Source organism: Acanthochromis polyacanthus, chromosome 15 (genome assembly GCF_021347895.1).
Source record: "Acanthochromis polyacanthus isolate Apoly-LR-REF ecotype Palm Island chromosome 15, KAUST_Apoly_ChrSc, whole genome shotgun sequence".
In the NCBI taxonomy this organism is placed as follows: domain Eukaryota; kingdom Metazoa; phylum Chordata; class Actinopteri; family Pomacentridae; genus Acanthochromis; species Acanthochromis polyacanthus.
This window is the reverse complement of record NC_067127.1, coordinates 22,905,909-22,920,859: the sequence shown is the minus strand read 5'-3', so window position 1 is coordinate 22,920,859 and position 14,951 is coordinate 22,905,909. Positions and strand designations below refer to the sequence as shown.

Below are 14,951 nucleotides of genomic sequence, written 5' to 3'. Positions count from 1 at the left end.
TACGGTCATACTCTGTTGTTTTGAACTGAGGTTTTAAACTTATGATGAAGGCCAGCTTACATTAACTTTATATTATTGCTGTGCTCTTTGCTATCGATAAATGACTATATTGTGTATTTTTTTAGCCTACTAGTATATTTATGCTGGTAAACAAGAGCGTAACTAAATGGTATTGTTTTCTTTAAAAAAGCAATTACATTAAAATATATTTCCTATTTTAGGTAATAGAGCCCCGTTATGAAGTTCCTTCTCATCCACACTTCAGCTAGAAAGTCATACCAGCTCTTATATCAGCAGGGGTTTTTTCCCCCCATTTTTCCCCTTAATTGAGAACCGAACCTAACTGAACCGTGACTTCCGTACCGAAATATGTACCGAATCGTGATTTATGTGCACCGTTATACCCCTAGTAGCATCTCCCTCAGGTGGGTGTCAACAGTGTTCACAGTCAGATCTGTGGTAATCCTGTCAAAAAAAAAAAAAACAGAAAAAAAAATCTCAATTATATGTCAACATGTAGCCAAAGCACTCTGTGTATCATGCCATAGTATAGGATGTAGTTTAGAAAATGTTAAAGTAAGGTATGCTTTTCAAGAATAACATAGTATGGCCTGTAGTTCATAGTATAGCATGTTGGCAAAAAAAAAACCCCATAGATTATTATGTGGTTCAAAAAGCTCAAAATGATAGGATGTTGCCTAAAATTGTCATGTATGATATGTGGTTTAATAAATGTCATAGTGGAGTATATAGTCAAAATAGTATGGCATTCAAGAAAACAGAGTGAAATATGTCATCTAAAAAATGCCGTAGAAATTCAACACAGACACGTTCACATGCATCACAAACCTCTCAGCACTCAAACACCCACAGACAGGCAGCCGGCTGGGTCAAGGCTCGGCGGCGTCCTCAGACCCACGAGTTGGGCAGTCGGTGAACTTGCTGGTCCGGTTTGAAGGCCACTATGTGGTACAGTAGAAGTCCACGTAGTCGATGTTGGCTTTGGACCACAGCGACTGGCCACCATCAGGTGGACCAGATTGTCCTCGTTGGACTCCTCCTGTAGCCTTGAAGGGACCACATTAACAATCAACAGCTGTTGGAGTTCTTCCTGTCAGGCTCATGGTAGAACCTCTGAAGTATCTTGTACTCGTCTTATCTGGAACAATTTAACAGCCTCAGCTGTTAACAGCAGTGGAAAGAAACACACAGGCATAGATTACTACTCAAAGTAGATTTATTTTGGAAAACAAATCAACTCAGAGGCATTTGTTCACACATGTGACTGAATAGGAGGCCATCCAATCAGGTTAGAGGTCTTCACTCTGTAGGTTGATTGTTTGGTGAGACTCTTGGACCTCCATCAGCTGATGTGGATCTTTGATGGTCTTCCTGTCTAGTGGCAGATGATTCATCCATGAATTCAGCAGCTACAGACTGAAATGAAGCTCATGCTGCTTTTACTGATTCCTGTTCCAGATCAGATGTTCAGATCTCATCTTGAATGCATGCCGTCTGCTGTCTGATAGTTTTTCTCATAGTAGTCTTCAATAAAATCTTTTTCCTCATGTCAGGATGTGGTGAGACTCTTCCTCAGTCGCTGCAGACATCCCTCATTGTGCATCTTCAGAGAAGAAACAGAAAAACTGGTCACTGCTTCAGCATCACAAACGCTCTCCAACATTGAGAGTGTTTCAGGAATTCATTCATTGTGTTGTGAACTTTGAAGGAGCAGAAACTTTACAGCTGCCAAAGATATGAGCTCCAATTCTGCATGTTTGAGGAAATGAAGTTCATCAAATGAACACTTGATTTTTGCTGATAACTCATTAAATTGCTGAAGAAATCTAACATAAAAACCTGCAAACTCTCAGGCAGCTTTTGTTAAAGTTTGTCTATAATTCTATCATCATGTTCTGGAACCAGGACTCTGCAGAAGTTCCTCCAAACAGATACTTGTGTGTTTCTATTTCAGGCCTCAGGTTTGAACGTACAAAAGAGGGTTAGAAAGGAGTGATTTAATATTTAAATCAGTCCACTCAATGTTTGGAGTAAAAATGATTAAAATTTGGATTTAGATAGATTTGTGTCAAATAATATTGTAGAGTCTCACTTAAATATATCCAGATTAGTTCAGTGTATTTACATTTTAGAGAATATTTGATTTGTTAATCTCAATACTGTAGAGTCTGACCCTAAATATTACAATAATTATGTCAATTTAAATAAGATATAATATTGTAGTGCAGAGTCATAAACTTTAATCAGCTAAACTCACATAATAAATATCACTGCACAATCTTAACCTGAACATCATATTATTGAGGTAAATCATGATATTCTAGAGTCTTAACTGGAATATGTCTAACATGAATCTTTTTGTATTGTGCTGATAAACAACAATAACCCGACTTTCAGATAATATTTATTGTCTGTGATTGTGAGACTAAATTCCTCCATGTTCTGGAACTTTACCTGCAGCAGCTGTTGGAATAAATAAAAATAAAACCTGTTCATTTCCACATTATGCACATTTATTTATTCTTAATATCTCAGACTGAATGCTGGCTGTGAGTAAAAACAAACTCATCTGCTGGACTGCATCCCATAATGGAAACATGGACTGAATTTAACACTCATGTATCCATGGCAACGCTAAAGTTTCTGCTTCTAACCAAAGTTCATAACAAAAGTAAAGATTTGAATGTGAAACTTCAGGGATGACTGCTGACCATAAGTATTCTGATCAGTACTTCATGATCAATATCAGGACAGATGTTACAGTTCCAGCTGTTCCATTAGACTGCAGTTATTCACAGAGAAATTAAAACATCACATTCCTCATAAAAACTATTAAATAAAGTGTTGGTGAATAAACAGTATAATTAAATGAGGAGATGTGAGACTTCCACAGCACGGATCACAATCAACTGGATCTGCTGTTGATTCAGAGCTGAATGTCAGAATGAACTGAGATAGAAAAGCTGCTTTGAGCTGCAACATTACGGTCTGACAATCCACCATCACATTTTTCATCTGGTTTTGCTCCAACATGCTGTGAAGTTCAGTTTTTACCTGAATCAATACAGAGATTCTATTTCCAACCAAGACTGGAATAAAAATTAGAATGTTATGAGGTTATTAATGCAGCTAAATCCTTTCAGATGGAAGGATTTACTTCTAAGTTCTAATTCAAGTTTCAGTTGGAGCACATTGCATTCACAAAGAAAAACAGTGATACCTTCATAGCAACATTTAATAAACCTAAAGCTTCCCTGTTGGCTCATTGGTGGAGTTTGTTCCTGAGCATCTGAACCTTAAATCCAGTCAGAGGACCATCTTCAGTCAGAGAACTTCAAGACCTTCCATCGGCTGGACCAGATGTGGCATCATCTCCCTCTGAACATCTGGATGACAGGAGAAAAGACAGAAATCAAACACAGATCACAGAAATACAATTTATTCACTTTCATCATTTTATAAAAGTAGCATGAACTTTATTAAAACTGGACAACATCAGTAATGAAAGTAAATGTTTTGATCTCATCCTATTCCCTTTCAATTGTGGGCTTTGTGTATTTACTATCTTTTAATGACAAAAAAAATGTGTCACTGCTATCGTTTGGGCACAGAAAGTATAGGAACTAATGCTTGCTTGTTCACTCTGTTCCAACAGCTCACCTGTTCCTTCCATACTGACAGCAGTAATCCCCTCGTCACTGCTGGCTCTGCTTCTGACACTAAATCTCATTTTTAAAATGGTCAAAATTCTCAGCACAAATCTCCACTTTTTACAAAGCCATCAGGTCAGTTTCATTAATGTAGAGCTGAATCATCTTCTCATATAGAGCAGGTCTACACCAGACTCTTCATTATATTCATTCTAATAATATTCACTCTGGACTTGTGGGCTCTTGGCTGCTGCTTGATGCTGGATATTTATTCTGACTCCGAGGGGCTACAGGACAAAGTTTCCTAGTTATGTGACCGCACCATACTTTTATTTAAATTATACAACGTGATGTTTTACGCCACAATGACACAAATTAATTGATTTGATAATTAACTTGAACTGTGGTTTGCAAAGTTCGACAAAGTCCGTATCCGTTTCCTCGTCCTCAGTTGTCGTTTCAAACAGCGAGCTTTAGTGAAAAAGTTTCCAATTTCTGCACATTCGGCTGCGTCTGTTTCCACAGCTTTCCTCTCTTGAATTCTTACCTTCTCCACACCACCCTTGCTCTTCCTGTTTTCCATCTTTCAAACACCTCTGACCACGTGCACCAGCGTGTTACGTCACGGTGCGTCTGCAAAAAAAAAAAAAAAAGAAAAAAAGAGCTGCCAGTGGAGGCGGCCCAGGAACAGCGGCAGCACCGTAATGATCAACCCAGTGCCATGACTGAACACCAGCCCAAAAAAAGCTAACACCGGCTCTCACGGCCCAAACATCAGACCGGCCCACCGGGAATTGTCCCGGACGGTCCTCCCGATTAGCTACCACAGGCCAACAGGGTTGGACACACATTCTATGCATAACAATTATTTAAAACATTATGTTGATTAAAAAATCCCCCCCCCCCCCACACACACACAATTACAAGAGAATAAGATAAGAGAGACAAGAGAAAAAATGCATTTTAGAGGGAACTCCAGGTTGTGTATTTTTAAAAATATTTTCAAACATTCTTTCTCCTATTTATTTATTATTTTTTTTAGATTTGGTCTCATTTACACAAAAACTGCATGTTTTAGTATTTTGGACATGCTCTAATTGGCCCACATGTGTGCTATTGTTGCTTTTAAAATAGCTTTAAAGTTCTTCCACTAATGACCCAGGATCTCCAAGACTATAAATATGAGTATGAGTGAAGCTCCCACATTACCACTAGAGAGTCCTATAAATATCGCCTTTATTTCCAGTGCGTTAAATGTAAATATGCTGGATTGTTGGTCAACTTCTGGACAGCTCCGTAATAATACCACTGAATGAGCTGTTTTCCTCGTTCTGCTGCTCACGTTTATAAAAGCTAAAAAGAGAAGAGTGACTCTTCCTGCTGACTGAGGAAATAGACTCAGTGTGAAGGCGGCGTCCTGGGCGTTTTTCATTGTTATCTAACAGGATCAGGGCGCATCTTCAAAGCAGATAAAGAGCTGAATGGACTCCTGCCTCCACAGCGACAGATCACCGATAAAGGAGACAACTATGGCCAACCTCTTATCTGCTGTGTAGCATAACTAAACCATCAGTTTAGTGACATTGTCTCGGAGCTGCTGCATGCGGAGACCTCACAGTGGAGGGCTGATCCCACAGGTTCAGCTCTGTCTGCTGGAGCCAGCTCGGGTTAATTTGGCGTCTAATATATATGGTGTTACTCCTCAACTTCCACATCCTGACACATTAAAGCCTACTCTAAGGAGAAGTGTCCCTCTGATCCGTTCTGTTCATAACCTAACTTAATAGCAGACTTTGCCCAGTGAAAACCGTCCATACAAAGTCTTTTCTGTGGGTTTGTTTGGGCCCACAGGCCTCTTCTTCCTCACGGCTTGTTTTGGCAAATTTGCATGTGAACGGGCCGACAATCAGCCGTAATTGTGTTGCTACTGTAACATCTTTGATCTCTGATGTTTGAAGCGGCTGTGCCGTTCTTGGGTAGCTGGCGCCAGCGCTCACCGGGGCACCAAACACATGTCAATACGAAACCAGTGGAGAACAGTTTCCATCTGATTTCACAAGCAGAACTCCGAGCTGAAACCAAACACGGAGAATTACAGTGCGTAAAATGAGAGGTTTGCACTTACAAATAGCAATAAAGTTGGGATTTACGTACAAAATCAGCATCCTTCATTCACTCCTGGCTGATAGATGTCTCTGACGTAGATAATTAGTGTTTGTGCTTCTGTCATGACAAATAATTAACAAAGTCTGGAGCTCAAAGTTCAAATCATTAACTTAAAGATAAACTACTGATCTCAAGAGACGACCAAATTTTGATAGTTTCATATAATTTGTGACAAATCATCTACTTAATTTTGTGTGGGAAAAGAAGTAACTGAAATGTAGTCATTAAATAAAACAATGCCTCCATATATTGCTTAACTAAAAGTACTGAGTGCCTTTCTACAACTGAATAATTCGACATTATTTTCATGCTCAATCAGAAAAATACGTTATGCCCTATAAGAACACTAGTCAAAAATATGGAAACGCCTTCTTATTGCTTCATTTGTGTTATTTTGTACATTGTAGATTGATACTGAAGATTCACTTTTTTTGTTGACAACATAATTCCATATGTAATCTTTGATAGCTTTGATCTCTTCAGTATTAATCTACAATGTAGAAAATAATTACATTTAAAAAAAAAACATTAAATGAGAAAGTGTGCCTAAACTGTTGACTGGTAGTGTATACAACAGGGCTTTAATAATAATATCTATTCCAAATCTAACTTAAATTACTATCAGCATCAATATATTCTTAGAACATCAACTGTAAATGTTGTCATCATGCAGGACATTTAGAATTTAAGCATAGTACCAAATTAAATTAAGCTGTAATCTCTTAAATAAAATCTGTCTTCCTCTGGTTCTACTGTATGCAGCAGTAATATTAAAGTATTTGCCCCCACCTCTGCAGGAGCTGCAGCTGTTCCAGGGCCCACAATTTCAGTTGGGACGGACAAATGTAAGAGCTCAGGAAGATTCTCACAGACTCGGTGGCGCCAGGTCTTCACACACTCAAGGATATGTAAAGACTTCAATAATGAGCCATTATCACCTAATCATCGGGATCGATCAGGTGTTAACAAGGTTCTCTACATGTGCAAATTGAGGCGAGGGTCAGGGCCCTATAAGATCTGACCCCGTGTGTGGGCTGCCACAACACTCCCTCTGACATTTGGCGGATTTACAGGTCACTGAGCAGCGCTGCGAACATGGTGAAGTACTTTTCTGTGGACTGGCTGGCCCAGAGCCACCACAGCGGCACCACGGAGGAGGAGCACAGAGCTGGCATGGATACCCCGGTAACCTCCAGACCTCATATTCCCTGCATGGTGCAGCCGAGCCCTCCGACTTTGGGCAAAAGTTACCTGCAGCCAAAACCCAAATCATCAAAGCCCACAGAAAACATGGAGCCTGTGGAGAAGAAAGGAGACCAGGACTCCAGGCTGTGCTCACCTTTACATCTAACAAATTGCTCGTCACCAAGTAAGTGCATCTCCAAACTTTAAATCATCAGCATTTACGCAAGACGACCTGTTTCTAATCAGGGCTTTTCAACCTCCAGTTTTAGAAACCAGTGGTTATTCCTCCGGGTACGAGAGCGAAGCAGCCTCCTCCGAGTGTCTGTCTTTGGATGAGGGCATGGAGGCGGAGAAAGACGGACCACGGCGCCGTGTGCGCACAAAGTTCACTCCCGAGCAGATCAGCAAACTGGAAAAGATCTTCAACAAGCACAGATACCTGGATGCTGGCGAGAGAGTGAAGACAGCGCAGAAGCTCAGCCTCACAGAAACCCAGGTTAGAGGAGACTGTCAGTGCAAACAAACATTTTTTTAGTCAAATTTGAGGAATATGTCTCCAGTTACCACTTTACTGTTCATTCTTTCAGGTGAGGACCTGGTTCCAGAACAGGAGGATGAAGCGGAAACGCGAGTTGCAGGACTATCCCTCCCCGCAAGTGATCTTCCAGCATCTCCCCCTGGTTCAGTGCCAAGGCATGGCCGGACAGCGACCTCTCTATGCCGCCACGGACCGGGCCTTCTACCCACTCCCCGTCCCGCAGCTGCTCCTCCGGCAGCAGATGCCTCTTCAGCACCCGCCTCATCTCATGATCCACCCACGTTTTTACTGAGCAGCTGTCACAACATAAAGACCTTTCCTACTGAAACACTTAATTTAAAGTTGCTTTACTTGATGTTTGTTTGTTTGTTTGTTTTTTATTAATGTTGATATAAATGTAAATAACGACAGAACAAGCTATTTATCATTGAATAAAGTGTATCCTCTTTGCCTGTTGTAAAGATTAAGTTTGATGAAATGATTTGCAGTGCAGGATTATTTCCACATGAATAGATCATCCTGTCTTTTATCTTAAGGCTGGAAGAAAGAGCTGATAAAGGTGGTCAGAGGTTCTTATCACAACTTATTGTATGGATCCACTGAATTGATTCTCTCATAACATGAGCTGAGGCCAAAGCCGGGTCGAACCAATCCATAGAAATTAATTAAATTACTCAAATGTGACGTAAAATGGGAACAGCTCGTATCTGTCTTTGAAGGTTCTCAGTCGTCCAGGTCATCAGCTTGTATATATTATACAAACAACAGATTCATGAAGGTTTATTGCACACTTTGTGACAACCTCCACCTCTCCTCGACAGAACGCCTGACCATACCCCCTGCTTTTATAGCCTTGTTTGTCCACATCTCTGCACTTCAAACGGCAGCTAACAGGGAGCTCATGATCAACAATTAGTCCTAATTAACCCTCTCATTAAAGAGTTTACACTTACCACAGGCGCTGGCTCCGGAGAGTCTGGGGTTTTGTGTGGACAGCGGATCTGATCTCTGATGTGAAGCCGGAGGTTAAACTCTGACCATGTGATAAGATCTGGCGATAGTAAACTGGATTTGAACAACCCTGAGATAATTAAAAGGTCATAGATGGAGAGTTGTGGGTCCCATAATTGCATTGTCTTTTTAGATCTGACTTAGGGCACGAATATGATTTGCAGGAAAAAAAAAAACGCAGGCTCATAATAGGCTTAGATACGTTGTTTTTTGGATGGAGTTTGGTTTGAAAACGACAATCTATTTGGGTTTCAGTGTGGCCTGAGGCAAACGTGTCATTCAAATCGGTCAACAGAGATCAAACGCAGCTTTCTCGCTTTCTGTTAGTGTTTTCTGACTGCGGTCACACCCACCAGCTCCCACCATAACAAAGGCTTCAGTAACAGGCTGCTTGATGCGCAGACAACCGGCCGCTTTTGTCTGGAAACATCTCCAACTCCAACTACAGCGGTCAGAGTCCGAATACTCCAGACTTTTAAAGTAAGAAGTTTCACTTCAGTGCAAAACCAAGTGACAAGTTAGACAGTATTTCTTTTACGACTTAAAGCTTTACCTGTGTTGCATGTCTGACTTTGCACTTCAGTATTGTTTCCAGTGGCGGAAATGGCCTTGAATCACTTTATGTGGATATCCTTTAGTCTGAGCTGCCAGTCAACTGACACTCAGACTCGGTGGCGCCGCAGCATCTCAGGCCGCCATGAACGTGAGAAAATCTACAACTCTGCCTCTACTTAATTACAACCACCGTCAAGTTTCTATCGTTCCGCTGAGATTTCTTTGCATATGCAAATAAAGAAGTGTGCCCCTATATAGCGATAAGGAGTCACTCACCTAAAGGTCACTGCTTGGACGCGCCATGGCAAACTTCTCTGTGGAGTGGCTTTCCAAGAGTTATTATGAGGATTTGACAGCAAGAAGATGCTCATTCAAAAGTCCAAAGTGGAGGAATTTGCAAAGAAACCAACAAGTCGATATTCTTCGACTTCGCCAAGCAGTAAGTTCTCTGATGGACTTAAATGCTGAGATTGAAGGGCGCCTGTGTTTGTATTGAATCTGACTACATTAATTAAACTGAACCGTTTTGGTTTTTTTTTTTTTTTTTTTTTTTTGCTTTTACACAGCTGTGGAGACACTTCTGGGTCTGAGAGCAAGGTTGGAGATGACAGCGAGGTGGAGGCCGCCCAGCAGAGGAGGCTGAGGACTAAGTCCACCTCCGAGCAAATCGGCAAACTGGAGAATACGTTCAGGAAGCACAGATACCTGGGAGCCACACAGAGGAGGAGGATAGCAGAGAAGATGAACTTCTCCGAGATTCATTTATGTCCTTTGGCCTTGTGGAGGACTCAGAAAGCTCAGAAGTGACAGACAATTTGGGCAAATAAATCCACGTCCGAGTATCCTTTCTGGCTTCTGTCAGATACACTAGAATCACTCTAATACACGTTTGCGTTTCTAAGAAGTGTTGCGTCTCACAGGTGAAAACGTGGTTCCAGAATAGGAGGATGAAGCTGAAACGGGAGGTCCAGGACATTCGTCCAGACTTTCTGGTCCCCGCCGCTCTGCTGCCGCCGCCGCTCTTGTTTCAGCACCCCCTCCTGGGCGGACAGCTCCCCTCCAGCAGCGGCTTCTAACGGCAGCTGCAGCCGCTCCACAGGACGGCTTTCCCGGCTGCTCTATACCAACAGCACCGCTCCCTCCCCTCCAGCCGACCACTCCCACGCCTCTACTGAACTTGTAACCGGAAAACTCCTGTCTAGAATCTAGATATATTTGTGTTTCTCTCTGTAAAAGAGAGGTCAAGAAGTTGCAAATATAATTGTTTTTAAAATGTCTTAAGCACTGACTGTATTTTAATGAAAATTAAATGTTGTGTGTACAGTTATAATAATGTGAATGTATTTGCGTTTCTATGATTTATGTCATGAAACAGAATTAAAACAGTTAAGAATCTTTTTCTTCTTGTTTCTTTCGACCACATCATTTTGGACAATTTACTATATTTTTTTCAGGCTGCTGAACAGATTATAATGTAAAGCCTGCTTTCTAGGTAGTATTATATGCTTCTCACTGAAACACACCTAAACACCTAAAATTCAACTGTGGACATTCATTTGAGTTTTAATTCTTACATTTTAAAAGAATAAGAAGCTATGGCCACGGATTCACGAAAGAAGACAGAGAGCTACCTAAACTGGTGGATAAATAAGCCCGTCATATATCTGCTGCGATGTTCATTTTTGATCACCAAGTCGCATTGCTCCTGAGAATTAGCTCACAGTAAGGTCACATAATCACAGCCGTTCCTGAATCAGATCCAGTGTGCTGCCATCTGTTGCAACATCGACACTGTTACAAAAGAAACAAATGGTGCAGCCTCCTTGTCTCACCACACTGCTGCGGTTTATTCCTCCTCTTTCTATCTCCTTCACTCTTTTGATTTAGGGAAAAAATACCCCACAGTGGACAAGAAGGATCACAGACAAACAAGTGACCCCAGGTTGCCCCAGATTCAAGGGCAACCTGAGGTCTAGGGCCTAGAACATCTATCTAAAGACAGACATCACACACAGAGAACAGTAAGTTTGATCAACAAGACACTTTAAAGACTGCTTGAGGCGAATATTTTCAGCTTACGTCCAGCGGCATTGCAGCAAGTTTCGCTCTGCCTCAGCTACTTGTAGATTTGTATCTTCAAAGGGACATCAAAGCGGAGATCATTGAGATCCACTGAGCTCGATTGTGTGGCTCCTTCGTCCGTTCGCACCTACTTGGAAGACGCAGAGAGACGGCGCCCTCTCTGCCCAAGGTGTACATTGCCTCACGTTAAAGTCATTAGGTGTCACCGGCTAAATATGTGACTGATTGAGTGAGTCCGTCATAAAGTTTCTATGGCTTCTCGCTCATGATTTTCCCTTCAGAATACACAGATAAATACCTGCTGGTGACTGATTATATTCACTGCAGGGTATCAGAGTGTCAGATGAAGCCTGCTGTTTGCCATATTTGGCTCCTGTGGAAGGGTTTTATGTTCAGCAGACATATACCTGATGATTCAGAATCTGTTCGGGGGCCTCCCTGCTTTTTACTATTAATTTGAAAAGAACATTTATATTCTGGCACCTCCCACCAGGAGGCACAGTTATCAAAAGAGGTGATTAGACTTAAATGCATCAGTAAGTGCGATAATAAGAGAAACATGATTCATTTAAAGGCTTACAGGACCATATATCCATTCATGCAGGGCCTCTAAGAATTGGTGTGTTAAGCAACAATGAGTGTCTGACTGATTCTCTTTGGATCAGGTGAGCGGGCGGGTGAAGAGGTGGTAACAGGCTCAGTTAAGCTACGTAGAGTTGGATGGCTGCAGACAGACAGACAGGTTTTGTTTTCTCCCAAAACCAGTAAAAGACATGACAGAACAAAATCTAAACATTATTAAGACATCATAAAAGAACCAAACCTTTCTGTATATTTTTAAGCTCCTTTTTACAACAGGGGGCCCTGAACAACAGTTTTAGTCTGTATTTACAAGTTGTTTGGTTTTTGTTTTGCTCCCTCACTATACCTTAGTGACTGAGCAAGGTATGTAAGGTACAGTGAGTGAATAAAACTAAAAAGCAATGTGTAAATACAGATTAAAGCTGTTGTTCAAGGCTCCCTGTTGTAAAAAAAAAAAAAAAGGAGCTTAAAATATACATATAGAAAGGTCTAAGCTATATACTATTCAAGTCATCATAAAAACAGACATCACTGCATGTAAAATAGTGAATGATCGTTAAAAAAAATCAAGCTGTTGTGAACAGAAGCTAAAAAAGACAGAGAAAGAACAGCTGTATACTATAAAAGCATATTCACTCAAGTGCATTATATGGTTCTTTATTTTTCTTCTCCACTACATGTGAGAAAATATCTTTCACTTTTAACTGAACTGACTATTTAAGAGATGTTGTGACTCTGTAGATTAAACATAAATTTATATGAAACAGTGCATTAACAAAGATTCAATTAGTGGTTCCCTGACCTTTATGGCTTCTGAGGTTTTTCAGTTTAATCAGGCAGAGTCACCTAAATAAATGTTAGAGACCAAAGTAGATAGAATCTATAATTACCAAAGTATTAAAAAACACACACAAAGAGAATAGCATATTTTTCTTCTTTCAGAACTTGTTTACAATCTCTTGGAACCCAGAATTAGACCAGTTGTGGTGGCGCTGATCCTAAAAGCTTTACTAGCGTTCAAAGGTTTGGGGTCACCCAGGCAACCACAATAGGATTCATTAACACTACAGGAAAGAAAAAATGGATTGCTGTTTAACAAGATTTTTTACAAACTGATTGTGTCATGTGGTTGGAGAAGAAATTACATCTTCTGCTTCTCACAAGGCTCTGACACATCTTACCAGTGTTTGGTTTGCACAGACATAAGAGAGGTGAATGAAGACAAAAAAATGTCATTTAGTGAAGTATTCCCATAATAGAAAGATGTGGATATTATAGTGGAAATAGCATTACAAGCCTCTTTTGCACACTACTGCTCAAAAGTTTGGAGTCACCCAGACAATTTCATGTTTTCCATGAAAACTCACACTTTTATTCATGTGCTAACATAACTGCACAAGGGTTTTCTAATCATCAATTAGCCTTTCAACACCATTAGCTAACACAATGTAGCATTAGAACACAGGAGTGATGGTTGCTGGAAATGTTCCTCTGTACCCCTATGTAGATATTCCATTAAAAATCAGCTGTTTCCAGCTAGAATAGTCATTTACCACATTAACACTGTCTAGACTGTATTTCTGATTCATTCAATGTTACCTTCATTGAAAAAAAAAAGCTCTTCTTCCAAATAAAAGGACATTTCTAAGTGACCCCAAACTTTTGAACAGTAGTGTATGTAACATCAAATTTCAGTGAGAAGCATTTTCTCATTTTTAGTCCTCTACATTTATTAGTGACTTCAGAGAGGAAAGAATACACCATTTTATTTGGACCTTTTTGTCTCGTGATCTCATGTCATATTTCAGATTTTTATGAGAGTGACCCCCCCCCATGAACCTTAAGTTTGCAACTGTTAACTGTATGAGGACTAAGGAGGTCAAATTGTTCAAGATTTCAAAAGAGGGCTATCTCCACCAGCTGGAACACTGATTTCCTACTCTGGTCCTGTTATATTAAAAACCTAAATAAGGTCCTAAATGATAATTTATTAACTGTTGAACTTCAGTAAGCTTTTAAATTACTAATAATTTTTTTATTGTTATATTAAAAGTTTTTCTCTTTCCTAGGATCTGGAGACTTTTTCCACCACTTCCTTTTGTGACTTGTTCATGTGAAAATGTTACTTGTTAATAACAATGAGGATGAGAACACTGTAGAATCTGTTATTTTTTAAAAAATGACAGAAAATCCTAATTTATGAGTTTAAAGCAGCAATACTGAGGCAATGTCCTGGGCACTGCTTTCAATCAGAGTTGCCCAACAAATTGCCTAGTGCATCACCACCCTAAGTCAATAATGTGAACTTTTGTATAATTCAACCTCTTCAACTTAAATAACTTGAAACTTAGCATTTAAAACCCCAGAATGCATTCATGTCCAATCCGGTATTTAATAGCACAACGTCTTTATTAAAAACAAAAACAGCACCAAAACAGAAGAAAACAGATAATTTCAATGAACAGTAATGCAACGAAAATGCAACATCACATCACTCCACAGATTCACCATGTAATCACGAATGAATGTGATGAAATTGGAATTATGATATCACACAAAAACAAATCACAGACACATAATAATCTCCTGCGGCTATTCTGTCAGAATCTATTCTTCGCGGTCTTCCTCTGGAAGTCCACGGCAGACTGGAGCCAGGTTTATGTGTGTTTGTGTGTGCGCTCTTTGAGGTCAGCTGTCATGCAGAGAGGATGATGAAATAGCCGTCTGCCTGGTGGAATACCTCTGCAGCCCCATTTTCCCATGCCTTATGCCTCTTTAAAGTTACATCTCAAAGAAGTATATGCATAGGAAAAAGGAACAGCGAGTGCAACGAGCCCTGCCGCCCTGCCGCTGAACGCTGGAACCTGGAGGGCAGACACGACAAAAGGCAGAGTTGCAGGACTGCATGTACACCAGAGGAAGATATTCTTTGACTGTGCGACACCTAGAAACAGCCCGCTTTGGTTGGTGAAAATGAAAAGGAAAAGAAATGCTGTATGTATTCCATCCTTATAAAACAATGCCTAAGAAATCCATAAATCAATCAAATTAAAGCTTTCAATACAAGCTTCGCAAACTTCAAATGTTTTGCTCTAATTAAAAATTCATAAAATGCCCAAGAAGTGAAGAGGACTTACCCTCTAAAGGTCCAGATGAGTCTC

The 14,951-nt window shown here is 40.3% G+C and overlaps 2 protein-coding genes and 1 long non-coding RNA gene across 3 annotated transcripts in view; 2 read left to right on the top strand and 1 right to left on the bottom strand.

Annotated features, from left to right (window-relative positions):
- LOC110967811 (kinase non-catalytic C-lobe domain-containing protein 1) overlaps window positions 1-6,743 on the top strand; it is a 62,863-nt gene extending 56,120 nt beyond the window's left edge. Inside the window, exon 31 of the mRNA XM_051960096.1 lies at window positions 6,635-6,743. Within this exon, the coding sequence (XP_051816056.1) occupies window positions 6,635-6,686 (52 nt within the window). The 3' untranslated portion in view covers window positions 6,687-6,743. The remainder of the gene's footprint in view (window positions 1-6,634) is intronic.
- On the bottom strand, window positions 1,220-6,611 carry LOC127537535 (uncharacterized). The gene is made up of 3 exons (XR_007947263.1): window positions 4,219-6,611; window positions 3,242-3,407; window positions 1,220-1,624 (listed from the first exon to the last, which is right to left on the bottom strand). It is a non-coding gene; the product is annotated as an uncharacterized LOC127537535 (long non-coding RNA).
- A 182-nt stretch (window positions 6,744-6,925) lies between the features above and the next one.
- On the top strand, window positions 6,926-8,021 carry LOC110967580 (homeobox protein vent1-like). The gene is made up of 3 exons (XM_022217243.2): window positions 6,926-7,206; window positions 7,286-7,518; window positions 7,610-8,021. The coding sequence occupies exons 1-3, from the start codon at window positions 6,933-6,935 to the stop codon at window positions 7,850-7,852; spliced, it is 750 nt and encodes a 249-aa protein (XP_022072935.1). The 5' UTR covers window positions 6,926-6,932; the 3' UTR covers window positions 7,853-8,021.
- The last annotated feature ends 6,930 nt before the right edge of the window (window positions 8,022-14,951 follow it).

What these genes read in the sequence shown, in the direction of transcription:
- LOC110967580 (XM_022217243.2), top strand. Translation starts at nt 6,933, where the DNA reads ATGGTGAAGTACTTTTCTGTGGACTGGCTGGCCCAGAGCCACCACAGC. An exon ending in AACAAATTGCTCGTCACCAA is followed by an intron (nt 7,207 to 7,285) that starts GTAAGTGCATCT and finishes TTCAACCTCCAG; the next exon opens with TTTTAGAAACCAGTGGTTAT. An exon ending in TCAGCCTCACAGAAACCCAG is followed by an intron (nt 7,519 to 7,609) that starts GTTAGAGGAGAC and finishes TCATTCTTTCAG; the next exon opens with GTGAGGACCTGGTTCCAGAA.